Source organism: Syngnathoides biaculeatus, chromosome 19 (assembly GCF_019802595.1).
Source record: "Syngnathoides biaculeatus isolate LvHL_M chromosome 19, ASM1980259v1, whole genome shotgun sequence".
Lineage (NCBI taxonomy): Eukaryota > Metazoa > Chordata > Actinopteri > Syngnathiformes > Syngnathidae > Syngnathoides > Syngnathoides biaculeatus.
In genome coordinates this window covers 13,571,972-13,596,377 of record NC_084658.1, presented here as the reverse complement: position 1 = coordinate 13,596,377, position 24,406 = coordinate 13,571,972, and the positions used below count along the sequence as shown (strand labels likewise).

The 24,406-nt window shown below is 45.4% G+C and overlaps 3 protein-coding genes across 8 annotated transcripts; all 3 read left to right on the top strand.

Annotated features, from left to right (window-relative positions):
- The first annotated feature begins 666 nt into the window (after window positions 1-666).
- tagln3b (transgelin 3b) lies at window positions 667-5,595 on the top strand. 5 transcript variants are annotated; one of them, XM_061805834.1, is made up of 6 exons: window positions 667-970; window positions 1,675-1,889; window positions 2,137-2,311; window positions 3,058-3,160; window positions 3,251-3,369; window positions 5,475-5,595. In XM_061805834.1, exons 2-6 carry the CDS (start codon window positions 1,710-1,712, stop codon window positions 5,477-5,479), a joined length of 582 nt encoding a protein of 193 aa, XP_061661818.1. In that variant the 5' UTR covers window positions 667-970; window positions 1,675-1,709; the 3' UTR covers window positions 5,480-5,595. The 5 variants fall into 5 exon arrangements, with proteins under 5 accessions (XP_061661818.1, XP_061661815.1, XP_061661817.1 ...); XM_061805831.1 differs by lacking the exon at window positions 5,475-5,595 and adding an exon at window positions 3,952-4,138; XM_061805832.1 differs by lacking the exons at window positions 667-970; window positions 5,475-5,595 and adding exons at window positions 986-1,293; window positions 3,952-4,160.
- On the top strand, window positions 5,401-6,840 carry c1qtnf9 (C1q and TNF related 9). Its single transcript, XM_061805830.1, has 3 exons — window positions 5,401-5,604; window positions 5,661-5,723; window positions 5,940-6,840. The coding sequence occupies exons 1-3, from the start codon at window positions 5,409-5,411 to the stop codon at window positions 6,698-6,700; spliced, it is 1,020 nt and encodes a 339-aa protein (XP_061661814.1). The 5' UTR covers window positions 5,401-5,408; the 3' UTR covers window positions 6,701-6,840.
- A 544-nt stretch (window positions 6,841-7,384) lies between these two features.
- spata13 (spermatogenesis associated 13) lies at window positions 7,385-23,856 on the top strand. 2 transcript variants are annotated; one of them, XM_061805777.1, is made up of 13 exons: window positions 7,385-7,841; window positions 14,926-16,188; window positions 17,950-18,369; window positions 18,534-18,678; window positions 18,765-18,898; window positions 19,082-19,261; window positions 19,688-19,867; window positions 20,374-20,553; window positions 20,926-21,158; window positions 22,316-22,445; window positions 22,529-22,904; window positions 23,237-23,311; window positions 23,393-23,856. In XM_061805777.1, the coding sequence occupies exons 1-13, from the start codon at window positions 7,794-7,796 to the stop codon at window positions 23,572-23,574; spliced, it is 3,546 nt and encodes a 1,181-aa protein (XP_061661761.1). In that variant the 5' UTR covers window positions 7,385-7,793; the 3' UTR covers window positions 23,575-23,856. The 2 variants fall into 2 exon arrangements, with proteins under 2 accessions (XP_061661761.1, XP_061661762.1); XM_061805778.1 differs by lacking the exon at window positions 7,385-7,841 and adding an exon at window positions 12,844-13,067 and having other exon boundaries at window positions 23,393-23,855.
- Window positions 23,857-24,406: the final 550 nt, after the last annotated feature.

The following is a 24,406-nucleotide window of genomic DNA, read 5'->3' as shown; positions in this document are numbered from 1 at the left end:
CAAAAGACAATTACTTCCGGTTCGGGTGGGCGGTTCGAATACGCTTCCGTAAGACATCATTTAGTCATTTAATGTTGCACAAAACATGGATTTAGTGAGCTTTGGGGTGGGGTAAAGAGGGGGGGGGGAGTTTCTTTATTTTCTACTTTATTATGGGAAACGAATCTATACGTTATAACGTGAAATGATTGACATTATAATGTGAAAAGAATCACATAATAATGTGAAACGTGACTTTTTTTTTTTTTTTTTTTTTTTTGGTGTGGCAGGAATTTGCTTCCGTTCAAAACACTATGGATACATTAATACAAACCACTGGATTTCCCCTTTAAAGATGCTCTACATGGGTTAAAATCGCTAAACGGTAAAATCAGTCCGGGACCAACACAAAACCCTAAACCTCGTGTCCAGAACCCCTTGATATTAACCACCATCTCGACTGTTTCCCATAATGTCAGTCCATTAATTTTTATGATATACGTCCTGTTTGGGCCAGGAGCCTATCCGATCCCAGCTGACTTTGGATGGGAACCGCAAACATGCTCGTCATTATGTGCTGACCCATGTGTGAAATGTGCTCTCATTTTAATATATATATATATATATATATATATATATAGTTTTTTTTGCATTACATTGATGTGCTTATTCACGCTCGTACATGGGGACAGATGCAATCAATAAATGCATCAATAGTGAGGCTCCCAGTCGCTGCAATGACCGCTGGCTGTGGAAGCCCCCTGGTCCCTCCCTCCCTCCTATATATAAAAAGGCGTGTCCTCGCCGCCGCCCCCTCCTCCCCTCCCCGATTTCCGGACACAAGTGAGCCTGAGCGTCCCCCCCGCACATCCGAGATTGGCCCTGACGCGCCTCTGCTGTCCTTCATGGATGCTCCAGGACTCCGGCATCCTCCGCGGAATTGACACGTAGCTGTGACGAGCCGGGACGCGACCACTTAACAGCTCGAACTGTAAGTTAACTGTTTGCCACTGTGTTGTTATGATATAAGTTACTGCATATTTGTTGGATTTGATTCATTTTTATCATCCACATTTAACATACAAAAAGATGCTATCGTTGATTATGCACCACGGAAGGCTGACGTCATGTATATATGGCTAAAAATAGATCCGATGTGGCATTCTGTTCACGTGGGGCACGTGCATTTTATTTTATGTATTTGCGGCGTGCCGGAAACTGCTTTGACGTGGTCACCATGGCGATAATGGGTCGGTCCCCCGGATGGGACATCTGCTGGGCGACCACACCCTTCCGTCCGGGCCACTTCATTAGGTACACTCCGACCACATCACGGCACTTTAAATGCATCAAATATTAATTTCCAGTTTTGCGTTTTGTAATGCAGTTATTGTGGTTGTATTGCACCATAAAGCAAAGTGGACCTGCATCACGTGAATTTTAAGTTCCACAAAAGGTCAAAATATTAAGAACGGCTCATGATGACACTGCCAATTTAGACCTGTTGCTAATATTGTGGTCATAAAAATGCAGTTTACGTGGGTCTGGGTCACAATAATAAAGTGTGGGGTGGGGCACGGGTATAGTGGCATATTTAGTTCAATTCATAATTTTAAACATTTTGTATTTTTATTGTCAAAGTGTACTTATTGTGTATTACAGTGTAATATAAATATTGTGTGTTCTTTCCGCCAGTCCTTCGCCGTGTGATCCGTCAGGGAAGCGTTGCCATGGCGAACAGGGGCCCAAGTTACGGCCTGAGCCGGGAGGTGCAAGAAAAGATCGAGCAGAAGTACGACCCGGACCTGGAGCAGCGGCTGGTGGACTGGATCGTGGCCCAGTGCGCGGGCGGCGTGGAGAAGCCGGCGGCGGGCAAGGAGGGCTTCCAGAAATGGCTGATGGACGGGACGGTGAGTGCAGAGAGACGGGAGGGTCGCAATTATTCAAAATGTAGAAAAAATGATGTAGATGTGTATCATATTTCACACAAAACGCTTCATTCAAGGTGAAGTTTTCATTGAAATGCCAATCAAGTGCCAAGTAAGTTTGTATCTAAAATAATGATTACAAAAAATTGGGAGGAGCTTTACGTCCTGGGATTTTATTTTCCGGTTCCGAATGAAGGTGATCTTGAACTTTGATTGTTGTGGTTTTCAGGTCCTGTGTCGGCTCATCAACAGTCTTCATCCCAAGGGCAAGGAGCCGATCAAGAAGATCTCAGAGTCCCAGATGGCCTTCAAGCAAATGGAGAAGATCTCTCAGTTTCTGCAGGCCGCCGAGGCTTACGGCGTCACCAAAACGGATATATTCCAAACCGTGGACCTTTGGGAAGGTAAGTTGATTTAAAAATAATCATAAAAATCTCCATTTATAACCCTCAACCCTCTTATCTTCTCCCAGGTGAAATTATTAAACATTCTAGAGAAAATATTCTAGAAATATTGAGAATTTCTGTTAGTATTCTGGACATTATTCTTAGTCTTAGTTCTTAGGATTATTATTAGTATTCTTGTAATTTTTAAAATTTTCCTGTCTAATGGTGATTTTTATTTTAATGGTTCAACATATTTATATATAACATTTTTCACAATTTTTGCCATTTAAGTAATAATGAAAAGTGTCCTTATTTTTTCAAATATATGCAACATATATGTATTTTCAGGTTATTTGTGAATCAATTAATTCTTATCCTTTGTGTTTTATATATTTAGACATTTTTATGATAAACATCCAGTGATATTTTTGGTATATCAGGATTTAAAAAAATTAATTACCTGAATTACCCCCCCCCCCCCACCACCACCACCAGTTCATTTTATGTTTTTTTTTTTTTTTTTAATGACTATAAACAGCATTGCTCCATGGACACGACATTTTTGCTATACCATGGTGAAGTAATAATGCTTTAAATATTTAGGATGTCCTTTTTCCGCCCAGTTCAATAATAAATCAGTTTTGAGGTTTTTTTTTTTTTTTTTTTTTTTTTTGCATATTTAACGACAACCATTTGCCGCCCCAACGTGCCGCAGGTCACGCTGACCTGTGCGCATTTTTACTTTGCCGCGTCATCCTTTGCAGGGAAGGACATGGCGGCGGTGCAGAGGACCCTCATGGCCCTGGGCAGCGTGGCCGTCACTAACGACGACGGCCATTACAAAGGCGACCCGGACTGGTTCCACAGGTTAGAAAGCCTCGCATCTCCCCTCGTTTACCCCTTATCGTCCTTCCCCCGGCGTCCGCGCCATTACTCCCGCGAACTCCCTGTGCACAGGAAAGCGCAAGGCTACCGGCGGGAGTTCACCGAGGAGCAACTGCGCCAGGGCCGGAGTCTGATCAGCCTTCAGATGGGCAGCAACCGCGGGGCATCTCAGTCCGGCATGACGGGCTACGGTATGCACCGTCAGATCATGTAGAAGACGAGCTAGCTTCGCTTCCCTCAACCTGCTGCTTGTTCCTCGTAACACGACGTAAACTAGCCTGTCCTGCCTTCCGCTAACTTAACCTCCCTGAAACTGCTGCTTTAGACTACCAGGTCTTGTCCTCTTTGTGTCTTCCACCCTGTTGCACTCCTCTTTATGGTTTCATGTGCAACTCCGTGTCCTCACTTTTACCCCCCTAAATTATGATTATAATGTCAAACAAGCCATCAAAGTTCGACGCTGTTAAAAAGGCATGCTTCTTGAATTCCATTTACCACGGGTGATTGTTTTACTGGGGGTCGTTGTTACGTGATTGTGTGCCGCCTCACGTTGTGCCTGGTTTACTTGACTAGACCGTACTCTTTCCTCTAAATGTGCACTTTTTTTTTTTTTGTTTTGGTCACGTTTGTGTCCCCGCGATATATTTTGATCTGGAGAAATGGAAATAAAATACATCGTGTGGTTTTGGAGTGTGTAAAATCCTTTGGTCTGTAGTGTATTGAAAGTAAACATACTAAAACTGTACGTACTACGTGTACACTTTGTGTTGCAGCAGTTTTATGCTCATATCTCGCTCCTGCCTGCCTGTCTGCCTGATTTACCTCACCGGGCGTAATCTAATAATAAAGCGGGATCCGGACGGCAAAGACATTAGGACGGCAGCTTCCTGTTGATGGGTGCACGACACCGCTCTGATTAAATAAAGAAAAAGCATCTAGAATTCGTTTAACTGTGTGAGACTGGGCTGCATCTCTGTTCCACAGCCCGGTGAAAACAGCTCAAAACCATCTACATAATTTTGTAGTTAGCCAGGTAAACAAGATGCACCGTAATTTCCAGCCTACAAGCCGCAAGTTTTTTCACACGCTTTCAACCCTGAGGTTTATGCTGTGATGCGGCGGCACACCTGGTTATAAGCCTCGGTACACAGAGTTTAATGCTAGCGCCGTGATAATGTTAGCTAGCTAGCGCCGCGCTAGCGATAAACTCTTTCTGTGTACCAAGGGTTATAAACAGGTGCGCTCTGTAGGCCGGGAATTACGGTAATTTAGTGTTACCGATGATGCTTTTTTTTTGTGGTCGTTTGTTTTCTGTTAGCATTTAAAGACCTGCAAATGGGGATTTGTGTTTGGTGAGTCGCGCGCTGCATGCGTCACATACACAGATTGACTAATTTTTTGTAGCGGGCCACATTGTGGTAGTGGTTGTGGTTTCCCTCAGAGGGCCGTTTTGGCTGTGAAAGCATCAAAATGTTTTGCATCATCATCGTATTTACACATGAAATTTATGAAATCTTTTTGAAATCTGAAATCAAGGGTAAGGGGGTTTTGAAGTATTGTTGATGTTTGCAAGCACAAAAAATGCTTCCAATATCTCAACATAATCATTGATGGTATGACGATTAAAAATTTTGGTACAGATTTGAACAAAAATCATGGAAGCTGATAACATGATTTGCCTCCTCGGGGTACATGAAATCATCGGGCGGGCCAGATCTGGCCCCCCGGGCCTTGAGTTTGACACCCGTGCACTACACGATCTGACCCTGAGTGTGAAAATACAATCAGTGCTTTATAAGTGCTTGTTTGCAGTTTTATTTTATTTTTCAAGACATCAAAAGCAGCTCTACCTGTAGTCATCATGCCGCCAAAAAACGTAATTGGCGTTGACCCTGCAGTAGAGTGGGTTCAGTGAGCAGGGGTTATAAAATAAAGTTTTGGTGGAAAAATATGATTGGTACTTTTTTAAATTAAAATAGACATTTGAATGAGCCAACTCTAAATTAACACTAAGTATCACGGTCCGTTACCTTTTAAAGCGTGCTCGGTTTAATATTAGCGCCACACTCGGGTGATGTGTAACTCATAAATACAATAAGTAAGCCAAAAAAATAATAAAAGAGCTCAAGCATCCAATTGAATTGTGGCGCAAAGTTCTTATCAAGGTCCAGTTATTCCGCTTGCATTCTCCGGATCACATTGAACCCACTTGAGGATAGCACGGCAAGCAATGGCGCCGAAGAGTTTCACCATCCCTCTCTTGCTCCTCCTGCTGGGACTCGGGTGCATTGCGCAGGATGACGACCTGAGCGGTCGTAACAAAGGCTGCGTTTGTGGCTATCCCGGCATCCCCGGGGACCCGGGCCACAACGGAGCGCCGGGAAGAGACGGCAGGGACGGACTCCGAGGCGAGAAAGGGGATACGGGTGAGTGGACCCGTCTTTTAACTGTTAGCTGCCGTGCTAACTTTGCCCCTGTTCAGGTGGAATTGGTGCAGCGGGACCGACTGGAAAGGATGGACAAAAGGGGGACACGGGAGAACCTGGTAAGTGCTGTTTTCAATATTTATTCCAAGGAGCACCATAGACAAGGAAAGAGAATCTGGAGGAGACATTGAGGAGGACGTTCAACTGCTAATGGAAGGCCAGAACTGAAATTCAACCTAAAAACTTCAGAATTGTGCTGCGGAACCTCGGAACTTTTGGGTCTTGTAATAGAGGCTCCATTTGAAAAATGATCTTCCTCTGTATTTTTCATGTAGGTGCACTCGGTCCAGCAGGGCTCAAAGGGAAACGGGGGGACAATGGAGACCCTGGGCCACCTGGGAAAGTGGGCCCCCAAGGAGTTGACGGACCCGCCGGTCTGAAAGGAAATAAAGGCGAATTTGGGTTACCCGGACTCCAGGGACCCAAAGGTGAAGAAGGGATTTCTGGACCACAGGGTCCAAAGGGGGAAACGGGTCTTCGTGGGGACCGAGGCATTCAGGGGCCGATCGGACCTCCGGGTAGGCCGGGGCCAAAAGGGGAATTGGGCGCTCCTGGTCACAAAGGCAGCGTCGGCTACCGGGGGGACCGGGGGTCTCGAGGAGAAAAGGGCGAGCAGGGAGACGCTTGTGTCATCTCCAGGAGCGCTTTCTCCGTGGGACTCACCGCGCAGAGCAAACTCCCGACCGGCCAGACGCCAATCCGGTTCGACAGGATTATCTACAACCAGCAAAATCATTACGATCCCCAAACCGGAAGGTTCACATGCTCGGTGGCCGGCGCGTACTTCTTCACCTACCACATCACGGTCTTCTCCAGGAACGTGAAGGTGGCACTGCTGAAGAACGGCGCCAAGGTGATCCACACGGCCGACAGCTACCAGAGCGGTGAGGACCAGGCGGCCGGGGGGGCCGTGCTGCACATGGAGCCCGGAGACAAGGCGTGGCTGCAGGTAGTCGGGGGGGAGCTCTTCAACGGGCTCTTCGCGGACGAAGACGACGACACCACGTTCTCCGGGTTCCTGATATTTGGCGCTTGATATTGAGCGGAGCGGCTTGTAAGGGATAATGAAAGAAAAGGTAGAATTATGACTGTTAGTAAGTTGAAACAATAATAAAAAGACAAAATAGAGGAATGAAAAAATGTTATCAAGGGTACAAATCAGTTCAACTCGACCTTTTTTTTTTCATTTTTGCTGATGTTCTCTTGTCTAGACTTGTACACACTAAGTATCTTGGCTTTTTTTGTTTGTTTGTTTTTTAATATTTTTTGGGGACTATTGTGTACATTGTTGTGAGAATCCCCTTCAAACCAAGACGATGTATCTTCAGGTGTTATTGTACTGTCCTTCAAATAAATAAATAATCATAAATAAAATTACATGAATAATTATACTCTGGTGCAAGTTATTTGGGATGGGCAAACAAATGCACTCGCCCAAATAATATGCGTTAAAAAAAATGCACAAACTGGAAGGTCCTGTCTTGCCTTCTTATTCCCTCAGAAGAGGAAGTGGGCCGAACAAGCCAACGCGTGATTGGCCAGCACTTCGGCTGTCACGCGGTGATGAACCAATCAAAGCCCGTCAGCATATCTCCGACCCGGCCCCTTTCTCCCCTCCTATCTTTCTCAGCAGTCAGTTCGAGGGCGGGTCTTTCCCCAACAAGATCACGCGTGATTGGCCTAAGGCGGAGCATTTACGCGATGGCCAACCAACCGAGTTCCTCCGGTCTCTTCTCCGGCCCCGCCCTCTTTTTTGAGACAACTGCAACAAGTGCATTAAGATGCTCCTCGTCCTGCTTGAGGCGTACTTCTTTTAAACAGCAGCATTCGCCGCCGTAAATTGCCATTTGCCTCCAACACCACCCAGAAATACTTTTTGTTGTTGTTGAAAAATTACTTCAACTTTACTATTTAGGCATTCACACCCCCTCGGGAATTCGAATTTTGACTACTTTTTTCCCGCGACTAGTTTTGTCTGCGAGCGCTTGTCAGCTAGCTCAAGTTGCTACTACTAGCACGCAAAATGAAGTTGAAACTCGTTTTTTTAAAGCCTTGTTTTCTACCTAATTGACTCCCAGTCGACATGGACGAGGGGGGCGAGGCTCCAGAGATAACCCGGCTACTTTCCTATGGCTAAAAAAGAGACAGGAGGGGAGAAATCGGCGACTATGAGCGGGGTAAGTCGTCCATTTTGTTCCCCTAGAAGTTCTATATAGTAGTTGATAGCAGTTTTCCTCGCGTTATCATGATGCTTATTGTGTACTGGGGAGTGGGGGGAGTTATGGTGCATTACAACCCTGGTTGTTATAGTGATGTGGAAGAAGCCAGGCTGGCTGAAGGAGGAGAGGAGGTGGGGATTGTGTGAGGAGAAGGGGGGTTTTTTCCAGTTTGTTAGTGGTCTTAGAGTATTGTTAATCCCATTCAGTGTTTTCAGATCTACCTCCTTAAAAAATTACAAAATAAAACATAATAATGCAGGATTTTTCTTGCATTTAAATTTTAGAGGTGGCCACAATCCATAACTGGGTCTAAAAACTGTGACATCACAAAAGTTCTTGTTTGACCAGCGTTGCATTAAGTTAGCTTGGTTTTAACAGCAATTGTATCAAAAACAGACTGTCACACACAAAAATGTTATGCAAATATTGTTTCATTTCATTTTTGAGTTAAAGAGAATTGAATGTCACACCCATTGAATGTTTTGGACTTTTTTCAGAAATGTTTCATAATATTTTTTCAAGCTGGTGACGAGTGCTATTTGATGGATAAAATAACATGGGAATATTTCAAAAGAAATATTGTTGCCTTGAGCCAGCCATAACTCTCATATGAGTGGTACTAACTCGACAGTTCGAGCCAGGAAAAATGCCGCAATACGGTATTAATAATAATCGCTTTAATTTATAGTGCCTTTCAAGGGACCGACGAATGCTTAATAAACACTTAAGGATGTAATTAGTGTTCAGAGCACCATGTTAGTGGAGGACTAGCTAGAAGTTGACTGTCGGCAAACTTGACAGCAGACAGAAGAATGATGGAAGGTTCCGGTAGCGGTCCAACGGGCAGGGAAGTCTCCCTCTGGCGTTTACGCCGGAGAAAGCAGGGTGGTAGACTTCTCAAGACGATGCAGAGAAAGGTCCGCGTTGCTATGGTGAAAGTTAAGATCAGCTGGAAACAACCAGCTGCTTAACGCAAGGTACAGTAAAATTTGTCTTTTGAGATATATGTACTGCGCATTGCCAAGTCAAAAATGTCATGAAATGCCTAATAATAGGAAACTATTTTATGTAATTTTTCTTAACACGTTGCGAAAGAGTGACACATGCCAGGATCCTCGCACATTTACACCGCAACAATGTCTGTCGACTTCCTGTCGTGTACTTTTTTCTTTCACACTTGCTCGCAGCGCAGGAATTTAAATTCTTTCCGTCGCGTCGCATAGCATTTCAATTCGTGAGCCCGGTTCAAATTCCCAGAGTAAGTGCCTCTTAATTTTTGAAGTCACCGGTGTTGACTCTTGACGGGGCTCGTCCCGCGCGTTGTATTAAATTCCCAGGTTGTCTGTCACTTTGACAGCGGATCAGGTGAAAGTTGCGCGAAGCCCCTGTGCGAGTCCAGACATCCCTCCCCCGGACAGGCAGCGCTTCCCACGCTCTTTGCGTGGTCGGGGGCGGAGCCTCTGCCATTTCTCCTTCCTTCTGGCACATCCCGAAATGGGGAACTTCAGGTCAACGTGGGTCAACGTGTCGCACCGTCATAAAACCTGAAGTAAATATGCCGGGCAGTGTTCTAGGTAACAGTTGAACCAACCCAACTGTCGCACATGTGGAAAACAAAGTAAAACTAGACACCCTTTGATGCGTGATGTCGACGGCGAGGGCTGAAACGATTAATCTAAAGATTTTTTTTTTTTTTGGCCATACGTTACCGCACAGTGGGTCAACTGGTAAAGCGTTGGCCTCGCAGTTCTGAGGTCACGGGTTCAATCCTGGACCCGCCTGTGTGGAGTTTGCTTGTTCTCCCCGTGCCTGCGTGGGTTTTCTCCGGGCACTCCGGTTTCCTCACACGTCCCAAAAACATGCAACATTAATTGGACACTCTAAATGTCTAACCCTAACCCCTAGATGTGATTGTGAGTGCAGCTATTTGTCTCGATGTGGCCTGCGATTGGCTGGCAACAAGTTCAGGGTGTACCCTGCCTCGGATAGGCTCCAGCACTCTACGTGACCGTTGTGAGGATAAGCAGCTAAGAAAATGGATGGATAATGTTACTGCAGAAATGCAGGCCGCTCCGTTTCCAGGAGGAAAGAGTTTGTAAATACGGAAAAATCCAAAAATAGTACCCGCATGTCACATCCACATTTGGCATTGGTATTGTTTGATCAATCGATGGGATTATCTGTAAAATACTCGATTCTGACATATTCGAAAGTTGTAGTTTCTTCACAAAAAAACACGGCGGTGACTTAGCGGTCCTATTGTACTGAACAGCCCAGACTGGTGTACGCCACTGCCAAGTTGCAATAACTTCATCTGTGCTGCCGCTACTAAAACATTACATTAGCTATGGGCACTACTGGATGTAGGTCTCTTCCTATTTATGCATTTGAGCAACCCCCCTATCTCCGCTCTGTTCCTTATTGAGAGGCAGTCAGCAACCCGGTGGGCTGTTTTGCAAGCTTTGGAGTGTCACTCGAAGTCAGCGCCAAACATCCCGCTTGTCCGCTTGATTAGGCTATCATGTGTAGATGAGACCACTCTCAAAAGCAAAGCTGCGTAATCACATTAGCAACGGCGTGGAAGGGGAATACGGCGCACACAAACACACGAGCGCGCGCACGGGACTTGTGTGCTGCGAAGAGCTGACTCGTCGCGTCTGCTAATTGGCGTTTGGCATTTTCGTTTAATCGGGCGATGTTTGCCCAGACGAACTAAGAAAAATAAGATGAGCATCTTCGAATGGTTTCGTGATTGCCCAAATGAGATTACTGTACATTACTGTGCAGTAATTCTCATAAATTTAGCAGTACCATCTAAAAAATATTTAGGTGGTCAAGTACCACCATCATGACGTATATTAAAATACTGTTATGTAGCATAGTAGGTCTAAGAGTTCATTCAAAACAAGCTAGTTTTATTCTTGAAAAGTACGTTTAATGTTTTTGTATGCAATTGATGTGTGTGTATATATGTGTGTGTGTGTGTGTGTGTGTGTGTGTATATATATATATATATATATATATATTTTATTTTTTTTTTTTTTAATGTAATGCCTCAATGCTGTGGTTTGGCAGTTGGTGAACAATTGTTGAAGAAAATGGGAGTCAGGCTGTTGGTTGTCACGTCCAGTTATGGTTAACTGTCAAACGAAACAAAAGCGGAGATTTAGACTTTATTTAAAACAGCCGCATAACTTTGCTTCACATGAAAGACTAACTTAATGCTAACACAAAAATGGGCTAACATATTTATTACCCTGCAGCAACACATGTAGACAGATAACATAAGAGTACTTCTTTACTTCTTCATCCTCCGTGAAAAACGATTAATATTACTTGTAGCTTACTGGGGGTCCCCCCTCCCTCCCCCAATCACAGCAAGAATGTCGTTGTGTACGTTAATGATGCTGAGAGAGGCTCAGTAAAAAGCGATGGAAAATGACAAGCGCCCATTTTCCCATGGTCCTCCCTCGTCTGGAAGCCCTCGGCTCTAATGCTCGGCTCTTTTTGCCCTTAATGAACCTGATCCCCGGCCTGAGGCAAGGGACGTACCTCTGCAGAGGTGACCTCTGTCTCAGAGTTAACTCGTCGCTCACTTGTTTTTTTTTTTTTAATATACTCTTACATAACAGCTTTTTGTGTTTTTGTTTTTTTCACAACCTTAACGAGAATGGAGACAGCGGTTGAGGTCTTCCCCCTCCGTACACGGACTCCGGCAGGGATGCCCCAGAACTAATCGTGCATGTGTTTTTTTGCCCCGGCGCGTGCAAGTTGACGTTATCCGCACGCATTTTCATCCTTGGGAGTCTAGTCTGAGGCTGGCTCCAGCTGGCTGCGTGGACCTGATGGGAGGGTGCTGGAGGGTGGGAAAGGGAAGCAAAACGTGCGGCTCCTCCCTGAACTCCTCATTAACTCGGGACCAGGACCAGGGAGGAATTCACAAGAGCAACAGTATACCAGCACGCAAAAACAAAGAGAGTTTGCCAGAAAGCACATGCGTGTTTAACTTTAAGGAACAAAAATAAATCAATTTTTTTATGTTTCGATTTCATTCTTGTAATATAATGCCTCCACCCCTCCCAAAAAATCTTATAATTTCTTTTAGTTTTATTCTCATATCATCATTTTTTTTAGATTTATTTTTAGGCCATTGTTAGCCTAATAGCATATTTGTCTAAGTAATGTTTAATTTTTTGAAACTGGATTTTCTTCTATTAAAACATCCCCCTGTTTTTTTTTATTCTTGAAAATATATTTTCTGTAAGTGACGACTTTGTCATTGTTAAAACTTCCTTGTGAAAAAAAAGTCTCTCTATTTTTTTTAAATATATAGATATATTTTTTTAAGTAATTTCATTTTTATCTTGGGCTCTTTCTGTAAAATAAAAATAGTACTTGCAAAATAATGCTTTTTCTTTTATAATAATAATTCCCATAAGCGTCCATCTTTTATCTTGTACATTTGTCCGTTTTCTCAAATTATTATATTGCTTTCAATATCGTAAAACTATTTTCACAACACTTTTCCCATCATTATATTAGTATTTTAGTCTCATAAATCTAAACCAAATGTCCTCATAATATTGACTTTTTCCAAACTTTCTTGTCCATTACCACTGTAATCAGATTACTTCACCTCATCCTCTTCCCCTTCGCTCTAGGTAGCACGAATACACTTTTTTTCTTTTCTTTTTTTTTTTTTTTTTTTTTTATACTGGCATAAGATGCCCATAGCAGTAAGATGCCAACTGGGCCGTGACACCTGAGTCACCTCACTGTTCTGGCACCAAGCGCGGGCCTAAGGTTACGGAGGTGTCGAAGGAGAACGCAGCCAGCCGAGCGTTCGTCACGGGATTCAAATCCAAGAAAACAAGCAAAGTTGACATTCCTCCCCTATCTCATATCTCTCTCCCGACCTGGAGAACGGACGGTCACGGGATAGCAGCTCCCGCTGCTCTTCGTCACTCCTCGGCTGCAGCACAAGAAGACAATTGAGTGCGGCCGTTTTGAAAGTGGCACATTGTTCCTGGAGGGTGGGTGCTGATTGCTTGTCGGCGGGCGGTGCTCTCCGGCGATGGTTCCGCGCTAATGCCCGGGGTGACGGAAGGTTCAGGACACTGAGGCACACCGTCTGGATTTGTGATTCGACTCTTGTGCTGCAGGGTTTTCGTGGCTCAATTTGAGGTAAAGGTGATACCGTTCTGATTATTTTCACACGGACGTGTGAGGAAAAATGGTGGTGTTATTAAACATTGTTTGTGTTACAAAATTATGACTTCGCTAATATCGTACCTCGATACTAAAACTATACCGATAGCGTTTTGCTTGCGCACTTTGTTCAGCAGTATTATATGGTCGAGTTCAACATTTTGGTGCTTAAATATATGCGACAACACAGGTGTCAAACTCAAGGCCTGGGGGCCCGGATCTGGCCCACCAGATGATTTTATGTGGCCCGCAAAGGCAAATCAAATGTGACAACCTCAATGATTCTTGTTCATATCTGGACCAAAATTTTAAAATGTCATATCGAGATATCGCAATCATTTTTTTCGCGTTACCAAACCTCAACAATATTTGAAAAACCAATTACCCGTTATTTCTGATTTTAAACCTAGTTCATAAATTTAATGTGTAAATTTGATAAAGCGATTAAAGTTTTTTTAATGGTTTCACAGTCATAACGGCCCTCTGAGTGAAACGGGAACTCCAATGTGGTCCGCGACAAAAATGAGTTTGACGCCCCTGCGCTACAATGTGGAACTCTCTTCGTGTTTGTCAGATTCATCCAGTAAACTTCAACATGGAGACTTTGGTCTTCGATAGCTGCTTGTTTACCTCACATGCTTGCCGTACTGTTGTGTGCAGCCAAACGCTACACCAATGTGGTCTGTTTTTTATTTTCTATTGCTGATTTATGAAGTTATGTCAAGTTACAGTGAGTCTAACGTCGCTTTACGAGTAACATTGGGATTTTTTGCTTGATTTTTTTTATTTTTTTTTATTTTTTTAAAATCAGGAATCAGACTTTCTTGGATACAAAAGGAACAATTTTTACCCGTTTGAAAACCTCCCAAATAGTCTGACCCACTTGAAGTAGGAAGGAAAATTTGTCATTTGACTAGTTTTTGTCATCTTCAGCAGTTTTAGGACTAACTTCCAACAGTTTATGATAGAGCGCTACCCCATCATTGCAAAATAACACACAACTTTGTACAACACAGGACAAACAATAACAGCCCGAAATGAGGTGTGGAGGCAGACGCCGCCACGTTTTGCAGGAAAAACCTGTGGACGCAACATTTTGTCAGCGTAGTGGTGACGAAACGGTGAAAGGTTTGAAATTGTCCTTAACGCGGAGGAAGCATGGCAATTTATCGCATTAATCACAACGGATTAGCATTTTTCATCGCTTAGTCATGCTCTGAGAGGCCCGCTTCAAAGGGCCAGCTGCGTTCACCACCACTGTGAAACACACACACACACACACACACACACACACACACACACACTGAGTAGAAGACCCCAACCTGGGCCTCATCTGCCCTCTTGACTTTCAAATCGCACGTCACACATTTTCTTACACCATTGGGAGAACTATTCTTTATTTACCTCTGACTCACGCACTGTAATGCAAACAACTGAAGAGTTTGTTTTCAAAACGAGACATAGACATTTTTTTCAGATTTACGAAACTCAAAAAAAAAAAATGCCGATGTCTCGTTTTGAAAACAAACTCTTCAACTATTATCTATGATCTATTCCGTAAGTGCTTGCTCAATATTGGCTACTGTGGTAGCTGCAAACTAATGCATTTTATTATTTCTGGGTTAATTTATTTCTCTTTCAGGTTGCATTATAAGAATAGGGAATAGTATTTGAGTTTCATGCATGATATTTTGCCAAAACGTTATGAGACACATTGAAATTAAATGACAAAAAAACTTTCAACTCAACGTGGGGGCGGTTATTGTGTAAATTAGAACCACTGTTCTCCATCAGCCCTCAAAAATGTCTAAATTCTCGACTTTTGTTTCAACAGTCAGAACCGGAGGACAGAGTCTCGTCTACAAGCGAAGACTCTCTCCCTCGCCTCCTCTCCTCCGACCCGGACCTGCCGATCCAGAGTCGCCCACTCAGCGATTTGTACCCGTTCCACAGTCCATTCGAAAAGAGCGTTGTCCCGTATCTGCAGCCCCTCACTGTGGGCCCTGTCGCCACGGACGAAAACCACCCGAACGGCGTGGACCCCTCTTCGGGAAAGCCCGGATCTTCGAGAATCATGAGGCTTTTTTCCAGTTCCAGGAAGGGGCCAAGTACCACGCCGAGTCCTGTCACTGACGGACCCGCTGGCCTCCCCAGACTCGCCATGGTGGACTCTTTTAAAAAGTTGCGCTCATCCGTCCTCCAGGGGATTCAGAGTCGTGGAGCAAGTGGACTTGATGGGAACTGTGAATCCTTGTCCAGTCAGGAAGCTGAGAACGACAATACCGTCACAAAGGAAACTGCTGATTACCTGTCTGATGGAAATTTTACCGAGACTCAGTACGACTCTGATATTGACGACGACGAGGATATTGACGAAGGCTTTCAACGCAATACTCGTTTTTCCCGGAGTATGAGGAGAGCGTACGGGGCCGGACGCATTACCTTGATGGATATGGATGAGGAGACCCTTGCAGGAGGTAGCGCTGACCACAAGAAAGCAAAGCTCAACGGGCAAGCGGAAAACCCCGCCAACGGGACCGTGTTGAACAGACTCAGCAAGAGCGCGGATAACCTTCCCATTTTTAAAATGCCATTCAAACGCAAGGCCCCCACGCCGGCCCCTCAGCCGGGCGCCCAAAGGACGACCGCACCACACGGGAAGTCGACCATCCAGAGGACGACCAGCGCCTCTTCGATGGACCTCGACAGCCGTAGGAAGAGCCCATTTGGGGTGAAGGAACAGATGCTGAAGTTGGTGGGGAGCATGACCGACCTCACCGTCCTGCACCGGCGGAGCCGCTCGCCCTCCCCGGGCCCCCCCGCCACCATGTCAGCGCTGAGCCGTCTCCACGACGACTACTCCCGACGCATACCTTGCCGGACCAGCAGCGAGCGACAGCGCCGACCCTCACCTGTCAGAGCACGGATCTTGTCGGCGGGACACGCCCCCCTGGTTCACGCGCCCCCCGAACGGGACATTGCCGCCCTCCAGCGTCACATCTCCATGGAAGAGGGATCCTTGGAGATCACCACGTGCGGGTTTGTGTCGGAAGACCATTCACCTCCCGACGCCCGAAAAGAGGAGCTACTAAATGAGGTAAGCTTTGAGACGATTCATTAGGTACACATAGCTCCAGGCATCCATCCATCCATCCATCCATGCATTGAGGGCAAGAAGCGAGGTGCACCTTAGAGTGGTTGCCAGACAATCAAGTATAGGAAAATAAAACGCCTGAAATACATGAACATTTCTATAATTCTTTCATTCATTCATTCAGTTTGTTGGAAGCAGGACATTTTGTACAAGACGACTAATGTACCGTCTACGTGCACATTATCGCTAACAATCGGAGGCTAAATATCCAGTTGATAAGTTAAAGCCAACAAAACAGCAGTAGCACATTAGCAGGCTATTGGAAATCATTAAGTCACAATTAAGGGTGGCATCAAGTTTCAAGCGAGGAAGGAAGGCTTCGGAAGCAGCCAAGATTGAATTTCTCTGAATGGATCAGGCCATTGTGTTAAGATGTTAAAGGCACCTTTTATGAAGCCGTTTTTTTTTTTTTTTTTTTTTTGGGGGGGGGGGGGATCGTGTATTTACTTGACTTGTTCCAATGTCACTGTCATATGTGCAGTGTCTGGTGTGTTTGCCCTCGGCGAGATATACAGTATTGACTTGTGCCGGGTCACATGCTGGACTAGGCTGTCCTGCGCTTTAAGGAACAGGCCCAGTTAATGATTATGCTTTGTTTATGATTAGTGGACCCTTGCGCAAAAGGGCAAAAAACTGTGGGCGGGCAGGTCCAAGTGAGCGTCTGGCTCCTACACCCCAGTTAGCCCGGTGGAGCAAAGTCCAGCAGCAATGCGCTCGAGTCCTCACTGAGCCAGTTAAAAACTGAGTGAGATTTGGGGTCTGAAGAATACTTTTATTTTGCCGTAAGAAGATGATTTGGTTATCTTAGAAATCAAGCCGCTAAGGCCCAGCCACAGATCTGCATGTGTTTCACAATGGTGCTAGTCCTCTGCGTGCCTTTCCGTTGCGCGTGTGGCGGTCCGGATCCAGATCGGAAGAACCAAAAGGTGAGATTGATTGTTACCGGCTGCTCGGGTCAATATTTGCATGTGAAATAAAATTCTTCACGATAGGGTTTTATTGCAGAATATTTGTGCTGCTCGATAGGAATTGGAGTTTTTTTTTTTTTTTTTTGGGAGGGGGGACATGTTTATTGAATGAAGTAGGTTTGCAATGATTCACGATCCAGTCAAAACACTTCTTGGACCCGTTTGAGCAGCAGTAGCTCTGTTTCTGATTAACAGATCTTCTCGATACATTCACCCCACCAGCGGGCCCACACCGTTTTGTGTTATGGACAAGTTTCACATTAAGCCATGTTTTGACAAATTAGCATGCAGCATTCATACAGTATATCACGGTTCAGTGTTTTTTTTAATGGGTTTTTACAGTCTACTAGAGTGTAGTCTCCACACGTAGGAAAAGAGAGCCACAGTCACTTGTGCATATTGAACATTAGGAGCATTCTTTGCTCATTTGCGAGCCTGTCGGCACATATCAGGCAGAGCGGTGTTGGTGCCTCAGACCCCCCCTCTCGCTAGTTAACATGTTTTAAGTAAGTCTCCTAATATTATCTCATAAATGCAGCTTTCTTTTTGTAGGAAGTTGTAGGCTCTCCTTCCGTCTCATCATTTGGACTTTCTGAAGAAGATCGAAACAAAATTTTCCTTCAGATTCATGATAGATGAAATATTTGGTTTGTGGGCCCCACTGCCCGACATCTCCGAACATGGTTGGTTGACTCGTGCCTGTTGTTGACCTTTTTGTTTTTATTGAAATTGCCAGGTAACGTCAGAGGAGAAAAGCCAGGACGTGTCGCAACAAGATGGCGACTCCCCAGAAACAAGCGGCAGCACCTCCCCTCACTCCCCAGTATTCCTCCCGGAGTCGCCCGCGTCGCCCTCCGCGGAGGCGACCGCGGTCAAGTCCCGGCGACGGAGCGGGCGCCCGAGACCGCGGCCCATCTCGGACTACGGGCAGCTCCTCTCCAGGAAGCACTGCATTCCCGAGGAGGTGGCCGAGATGAACCCCGACGAAAGGACGCAGTCATTACACCGGGAACGCGTCGCGAACGGCGTGTGCGAGAGCAGGGAGGAGTGCGCCATGAACGGGACCCTTCCGGGCAGGCGGCAGCAGCGACCTGTGTCTGTGATGGGGGTGGAGGACTTGTTCTCCCCTGATGCCAACGAGGACCGTTTTTCTTCTGTACGTTTTTTTTTTAATTATATATAATGTGTTAGCGAGGCTGTGTTCAGTCATTTATGGTGTGCCTGAGAAATATGAGTGAACTATATCGTCCAGACAGAGAGAGATGGATGTTGAGACTTGCTAAATCCCCGACTGTTTTCTCATCCCATCTTCCCCTGTAGCCTCTGTCGCGGCCGCCCATCCCCTCCCATCAGGTGCCCCCCTACAAAGGAGTCTCAGTCAGGTTACGCCCCCCCACCCTCTCCCAGAGCACCCCTATCGGACTGGACCGCGTGGGCAGGAAAAAACTGCACCGAGTCCTCAGCGGTAGGGGAAAGTCGAGCCAGGGGCAAATGTGGTCATGCCCCCAATCTCACTTTTTTTTTTTTTTTTTTTTTTTTTTTGCTCCCCAGACGGCGTGTCCGAATGCTCGGCGGTGCCGGACGACAGCGTGAGCGAGGAAGACGAGGAAGAGGGGATCTTTGACGACCTCGCTGATGTCACGCCGTACCTGGAACCGGGCGTGGAGCTCTCCATGCTTGTTGAGGTGAGTCTCATGGCCGCTCCCGTTGACTTTATGACATAACGTTTATCTTGTGCGGGTTTGTGAACGTGTTCCGCCCCGTGAGGAGACGTGAGGATAAACTGTGTTTTTAATATGCTTGGCAAGCTTGCCCATAATCCTGTGTTCTACACAAGCTCATCTGGCCTGTGATGTGTGTTCGCTCAGTGGATCAGCTCGGGCCACACCGTGTATGCCGAGGCCCTGTGGGACCACGTGACCATGGAGGAGCAGGAGCTGGCCTTCAAGGCAGGAGACGTAATCCGCATCCTGGATGCCTCGCACAAGGACTGGTGGTGGGGCAGGGGGCCGTACAAGGAGGCCTGGTTCCCCTCCAGCTTTGTTCGGGTGAGTGGACTTCCTGACCCGTTTGTTTGCACTCCACTTGTAAGATGGCTTGGCTCCAAATGAAAGCCGGTCTTAACATTGTGTGTGTGCGTGCGTGCGTGCGCGTTGAAGTAAGTATACCCCCCTCCCCCAACAGGGTTTAGCTGGTTTCTGTGACAACCGGTGTTGAGCGACAGTTGAATCTTAATTAGCCAATTATATGATTGGCAGATTGGCATCTACTTTTTAATTGCAAGTTGCAAATTCAAAGTTGCTGTGCAGGCAGACTTTTTCCGTTGTTGTTTCCATGGCAATACAGTGGTGCTGGTGCCTTTTTTTTTTTTTCCCCCCTCTCTTCCCCCTTTCAGAATTGCTCACACAAACTGTTGTAGCATCATTTTGCTGATATTTTTGGCCATGTCCAATGTTCCCCTGGACTTGTTTCAGGTGCGTGTGAACCAGGAGGACTCCAGCGCGGGGAGCGTGGAGAGCGTGGCAGACCAAGAGGACCCGCCTCCCCGGGAGGCACACAATAGTCAGCACAGGCAGCAGATGAGGACCAATGTGGTGCAGGAGATCATGAACACAGAACGTGTCTACATCAAGCACCTGAAAGACATCTGCGAGGTGGGCAGGGTTCATTTCATTTCATCCCTTCCACGTTAATACAAAACCAGTTTTTCTTCACATGAGCTTTGAGAGCAGACCTCACGTGACACTGCATTCACAGCCTGTGTCAATGAGGTCACTGTATGTTTTTTTTATTGCTTTTTTTCCCTGACATCAACACTCCACTAAACAATTTTTAAAACTGTTGTTTTCCACCAAAGAGGAAATATTCTAAATTTCCACCGTTGTACAATTTCTTCCTTTAATTTTTAGGGTCATCCCTTGTGGCTTTAATAAAGCAAATTTGCTTTTAAGGCCACATAATGCAGCTCTGTTTTTTTTTTATCCATTTAAGCCTTGGTGTTGGTGTTTTTATCTTCAGATATGAGCGTAAAAGAACGGCTAGCATCTTTTCACTTCAATGTTCAACTTAAGCGCTCCGCACTCTGTGAAGGCCATTGTGTGGGTCGCTTCCAGGCCTGGAAAAAATCTTGACAATATTGTTTATTGTTCATCTATAACAGGGTTACATCCGCCAGTGCCGCAAACACCCGGACATGTTCACAGAGCAACAGCTGAAGACCATCTTCAGCAACATCGAGGACATCTACAGGTTCCAGAGGCAGTTCCTCCGTGACCTGGAGAGGAAGTACAACAAGGAGCAGCCGCACCTCAGCGAAATCGGCTCGTGCTTTCTTTTGCAGGTCACCTAAAAGCATTCAGCATACTTTCACTAAAGGTTAGGCGTTTTGGGCTTTCTTGGTGAAATGTCAAAGATAAAATGCACATAACCTTTAACGATAAACATTCTGACATTCTCAAAACTTTTGCATATACAGTACTGTACAATATTCCAGTACTTTTTGCAGAATTGCTGTTTTCTAACAAGGAGCTGAATGGAAAAATTCACATTTGAGATCCATAACTGGACCGATGAACGATCTGGATTATTTCAAATTGGTATTTGCATTTTGGCTTCACCCAAAGGCCCAAGATCCATTCATTTCTGCAATAGTGAACTATTTACAATAACTAATAGCTCTAAATAATCCATTGTTGTTGTTTGGTCCCCAAAGGGAGAGGGATTTTCTATCTACTCTGAGTACTGTAACACGCACCCGGCGGCCTGCGCCGAGCTTCACCGCCTCATGAAGTCTGGCCGGTACAAGCACTTCTTTGAGGCCTGCCGCCTCCTTCAGCAGATGATTGACATTTCCATCGCCGGCTTCCTGCTCACTCCTGTCCAGAAGATCTGCAAATATCCCCTGCAGCTGGGGGAGCTGCTCAAGTATACCCCGAAAGACCACAGGTACTCTTCAACTCGTTATAGCAGAGGAAGTGAATTCTTTTTAAACGTGCTAAACGTGCACGGACGCCTCCTTCTTCCCACGTGTATCTTATCAGCTCACATTAACGTGGATATTACATGCAGTAAACTCATTTCAGGTCAAGAGGCCGCGAGGACATTATTTAATCACATTACAACACAGCGTTCTAGATCATATCGAACCATCGCCATAAAATCCAAATGTTGTCTAACATCAGCTAAGCAAAATCCTCCTGTGAAATGAACGGAGATTTGCTAATTAGCGGGGACACAAATAGTGCAATTTTCAAAATTATACATCTTGTATGTACTATTCACATCAATGTACTCTTATTGTTGTATGTGTAAAAAAATATGAATCTAAATGGAACTAACATCATAAACTATTCACCCTTTGACAAAGAGTGCTATAGCATATAAGGAAATTGAATACCCACCTATACTGTATTAGTTAAAAAAAAATACAACGTATCTGCTTAAAGAACAAAATGAAGCGGTGGATCAATGACTTCATTATTGCTGAAATAAAAATCCTGGATCCTGCAGACAAATAAGTTGCCCCCCCCTCACCCCCACCCCCCAAGTGACCAGTACAATCACAAATGGCGCTCAGACACCTCCAAGGCACAGTCAGATGCAATAAAACTTATAACAATCCGCACCCAAAGATTTGTTACATCACTGCAAAGAATTCCCTCTTCCTGTATTTTTTTGAAAAACATTTTATACTCCTGTTTTATATTGGAGCTCAGAGCAAGCCTGCAGTTACGTTACGTGAACTTTTAGTTTTACAATTTATGACTGTCTGCGAGGCCCTGAAGGTATGTGAATGTGATTGGATGAGCAAGACTGAAGTGCGGGCCCCATGTAATTGAAGACGGAAAGAGGAAAAGTGAGTGAAAAGTGCAAAATGTATAATTGAGGTCACCATTTAATCAAGCTTAGCGTGACCTTCGTGTAGACTGCAAATAAAATCTGAAGTTGTTCAACCCTTAGCCTAATGTAGTGTGAAATCCGGAGTCATGCTTTGCATTTTTGAACGTGAACGCCGTACAAACGTGAACCCAAGTTAACCATCATCTAATAAAACTACAATAAAGTAAAACTACTCACCCAGCTGAATTTGTGTCGTTCTGTAGTGACCACGGCGGGGTTAGCGACGCATACGAGGCCATGAAGAACGTGGCGAGTCTAATCAATGAGAGGAAGAGGCGGCTAGAGAGCGTGGACGCCATCGCTCACTGGGAGGTGGCCATTCTCCGCTGGGAGGTGACGAATGCATTAGAAGCTAACCTGAGTTCCTGCTGATAGCGTGTCGCCGCTTTGAATTAAGGTTGTCGTTTGTGACGCAGGGGCCCGACGTGCTGGTGCGCAGCTCCGAACTGATCCACTCCGGAGAGCTAACTCGAATCCTCCGCCAGGGGAAAATGCAGCAGCGTAGCTTCTTCCTCTTCGACCACCAGCTGGTCTTCTGCAAGAAGGATGTCCTGCGCCGGGACCTTCTCCAATACCGAGGGCGGCTGGATATGGACCTCACCGAAGTGCTCGACGTGCCCGACGGGCGGGACCCGGACCTGGGCCTGACCCTGCGGAACGCTGTCCGCCTGCGCCACGCCGACACTCTGGAGTTTGTGTGCATGCTGTGCTGTAGGAAAGTCCAGGACAAGGAGAGGTGGCTGCAGGCTTTCAAAAAGGAGAGACAGCGAGTCAAGGAGGACCAGGAGTTGGGTGAGCGTCTCACAACTCCTTCATGAGGCAAAACACCTGTTGGAATGCAGGTCAGGACCGAAAGTCAATTCTAGGCCTAAAATTTCCAAGTCAAAGTTAAGTATCCCCTTTCACGCTTCCTGTAAAAAAATACAAAATATATTTTTCCAAAATAGACTTACCTTATCTTTTAAAAACTGCTATGCAACCACAGGTTGACAGTAGCCCCTTTCATACTACTTCTAAAAAGTGTAATTCGATACCATTTAATGGAACAAATTTTAGAATTTAGGTTTTAAACGTGTGTCAGGGTTTCTTACAGTTTTTGCCCTAACTGTGTGGTTTGTCTCCAGGAATAGAAATCAGTGAAGAGCAAAGGAAACAGGCTATCACTAACGCCAGAAGAGCCAAACAGGGCAAGATCAAAAGTAAAGAAACATAATATTATAATGTTGACTTGTTCAATGATTTTGTTTTATTTTATTTGTTTTTGTTTATGTCGCTTCCAGCTGTGAGCTACTCCAGCTCCGTCCCGCCACACCACCAAAACCTCCACCCGCTTCACCAGCGGCACGTGACCATCCCCACCAGCGTGCCCCAGCAGCAGGTGTTCGCCCTGGCCGAGCCGCCCAAGCGCAAGCCGTACCAGCTGCTCTACAGCATCACCCGCAGCGCCTTTTTCAGGAAGTGAACCAGGCACCCGTGCCTTTCTCTGAATGTACTCATTCTATGTGTGTTTTTTTTTTTTTTTACACGTTGTTGACAGTGCCTTGAATGAATGAGGGGCAACTAGTGCTAAAATATCGACTGTTTTGTTCTGGTACCACTCACCCGCATTTCTGTCTCTGTTCTGTCAACTGTGACAGTGACGTCTATTCTGCTTTAATGTTGATTTGTATTTTATTTCACAAAGGCTGGACCCTTTTTGTTGTATTTTGTTTTTATTTGGACTTGTGCTGCTTAACATCTTGTCTTTTAATAACAATGTAAATAAAACTCTTGTACCAAAAAACAAAAAAAAACCCACTCCAGTCTCTCTCCGTGGTGGGGCAGACGTTTGCGCCAGAGGGAGTCTGTAACGAGGGTAACGCGATATGTACGTTTTTCTCACTTGGGTCTTGTTTCACTTGCGAGCTGACTGTATTATGTGCAGGGTCTCGTTCTTTTCTCTTGACGATTGATCTTTAAAAGAAAATTGGAAATGAGGACTTGAAGTGGTCTTAAGTGGGGATGCTCTCGTCATGGGTTCCGAGTGCAAGGAGAGCGGAGACGTCGACGCATCTCAGCACGATGCAGCCAGCGTAAGAACATGTTTCTTTTTCTTCTTTTCGTTTGTCTGTTTGTTTGCATCTCTTCATGGCTAAAAAGGATCAATTTGTTTCTCTGAACGATGACTTTATTTTTCCACATGCATTTCTGAGATTTTTGTTATCAAGGGGGATTGAATTATGAATCAAAACCTTCAGGCTTCTGTTAGAAAGGGTGTGTAGACTTTTTATACACACCTTCATGCTTGCATGGTT

Coding starts and splice junctions, on each gene's coding strand:
- spata13 (XM_061805777.1), top strand. CDS start 7,794: ATGGCTAAAAAAGAGACAGGAGGGGAGAAATCGGCGACTATGAGCGGG. Junction 18,899..19,081: donor AGCTCTCCATGCTTGTTGAG/GTGAGTCTCATG, acceptor GTGTTCGCTCAG/TGGATCAGCTCGGGCCACAC. Junction 23,312..23,392: donor CAAACAGGGCAAGATCAAAA/GTAAAGAAACAT, acceptor TGTCGCTTCCAG/CTGTGAGCTACTCCAGCTCC.
- c1qtnf9 (XM_061805830.1), top strand. CDS start 5,409: ATGGCGCCGAAGAGTTTCACCATCCCTCTCTTGCTCCTCCTGCTGGGA. Junction 5,605..5,660: donor AGGCGAGAAAGGGGATACGG/GTGAGTGGACCC, acceptor GCCCCTGTTCAG/GTGGAATTGGTGCAGCGGGA. Junction 5,724..5,939: donor GGGGGACACGGGAGAACCTG/GTAAGTGCTGTT, acceptor TTTTTCATGTAG/GTGCACTCGGTCCAGCAGGG.
- tagln3b (XM_061805832.1), top strand. CDS start 1,710: ATGGCGAACAGGGGCCCAAGTTACGGCCTGAGCCGGGAGGTGCAAGAA. Junction 2,312..3,057: donor AACCGTGGACCTTTGGGAAG/GTAAGTTGATTT, acceptor CATCCTTTGCAG/GGAAGGACATGGCGGCGGTG. Junction 3,370..3,951: donor GTCCGGCATGACGGGCTACG/GTATGCACCGTC, acceptor TTTGTGTTGCAG/CAGTTTTATGCTCATATCTC.